The sequence below is a fragment of the Egretta garzetta genome, unplaced genomic scaffold (genome assembly GCF_000687185.1).
Source record: "Egretta garzetta isolate BGI_Z169 unplaced genomic scaffold, ASM68718v1 scaffold34, whole genome shotgun sequence".
Lineage (NCBI taxonomy): Eukaryota > Metazoa > Chordata > Aves > Pelecaniformes > Ardeidae > Egretta > Egretta garzetta.
Window position 1 is genome coordinate 3,527,769 of NW_009259586.1, and position 1,591 is coordinate 3,529,359.

Below are 1,591 nucleotides of genomic sequence, written 5' to 3' on the forward strand. Positions count from 1 at the left end.
GATGTCCACGTCCGAGATGAAGCCCCAGCCGAAGCCCAGGAAGGAGAAGAGGCGCTTGCCCGAGGCTGTGCTCAGCGAGACCAGGTCCATCTGCGTGTGCAGCCCCTTGCACAGGATGAAGGTGCAGTTCGTCAGCAGCTTCTTCTTGGCGACGTGATCATTGCTGCGAGGGATGGAGGGGGGTGAGTTTGGGCTGGACCCAGCCCGGGGCCTCTCCTGCTGTCCCAGCATCCACATGCAACCCTCACCCCCGTGTCATGGTTGGGACAGATCCCAGCTGGGTGACAGCGTCCCTCAGGGACAGCCACTGGGGTTTTGCTGGGGGTGGGAAGGATAAACCAGCCCTGGAAAGGGAACTGATTAGGGGCTGTTGGGCCAGGGCAGTCCCGGTCCTCCTGCCATGCCCCAGGGTGGGTGCTTCGGGGCAAAGCTTTGCTAGACTCTGAGCCTGGAGAAGAGAAAGGATATGGGGGAAGCTGGGGACACAAGGATGCAATCCAATGCTCACAGGGACCGGCTGGGGCTGGGCAGCACCAGCCTGCAGGGAAGTGGAGACCCGGGTGGGCACCCCCGTGCTGGGAATCCCAGCACCCGTCCCCGGGGCTGGAGCCATGCTCAGCTTTTCGCTTCCCTCACCCCACCCCACCTCGGTGCCAGCGCAGCCCCGTGTGCTGGCTGGTGAGGTGCTGGGAGTGGGTGCCCCTGTGGGGCTAGGGCTCACCCTGCGTAGTGGTTGATGGAGGCGGCCAGGGCATTCCCAGAGCCCCCAGGCAGGATGCACAGCGGCTTCTTCATGGTTTCCTCCCAGTCCGGCCGCTCCATGAGCCCATTCACCACCTGCAGGGATGGAGGGAGCTCATGGTACTGGGGACCAGACAAGGAACCCAGTGGCCCCCCACACAGCCTGTGGGGGGGAGCGGAGCCCACGATGCCTCCGGCCAGGGCAAGACCGAGGCCATGGCTGCCCCGCTTTGCTCCAAGCCAGGTGCCATCTCTCCTTTGCCATTCCCTGCCTGCCTACAAAGGCACAAGTCTCAAAGCTTGGCCCCTGCACCCCTCTCCTCCCGGCTCTGTGACCATCCTGGCTGGGGGGATGCCCCATGGTGCCCCTCACCTCGTAGAGCAGCCCGTCCCCAGCCATGACCACCAACGTGTCCCACTGTGACAGGTCTTCATCCCGCACCTTCTCATGTGCATGGTGGGGTCTCTCTGTGGGGGAAAGTGGAGAGAATTGAGCATCGCCCTCCGTCCCTCTGCCCTACTTGCTGCCACCCCCCAGATGGTGACCCCAGCTCCGCTGTCCCCAAGGGGGTGCAGGAGGTGAGGCAGTCACCCCTGTTGTGTGCAAGCATGTCCCTTTGCACTCTTTGCTGCCACCACCTGTGACAGCCCACCCATTGCGTTGTCCAAACCAGCCCTGCGGGAGCCAGAGCCACAGTGACACGGGGGTACGAGGCCCTCGGAGGAGCCTGTCCCAGGGCGGCACCACCCAGGTACGATCCTGGGAGGGGAGGAGGAGGAGGTGGGGGAGCCGTTTGCGGACTCACCGGTAATGAAGATGGTGGTGGCGATGTCGGCGTCAGCCAGCATG

General features: G+C 64.2%; 1 protein-coding gene across 1 annotated transcript in view; it reads right to left on the minus strand.

Annotated features, from left to right (window-relative positions):
* Positions 1-1,591, minus strand: part of SPHK1 (sphingosine kinase 1) — a gene marked incomplete at its 3' end in the record, with an annotated part of 14,172 nt that continues 12,581 nt past the window's right edge. Inside the window, exons 3-6 of the mRNA XM_009637748.2 lie at positions 1,548-1,591; positions 1,115-1,209; positions 722-837; positions 1-163 (exon numbers count right to left, since the gene is read on the minus strand). Of these exons, the coding sequence (XP_009636043.2) occupies positions 1-163; positions 722-837; positions 1,115-1,209; positions 1,548-1,591 (418 nt within the window). The remainder of the gene's footprint in view (positions 164-721; positions 838-1,114; positions 1,210-1,547) is intronic.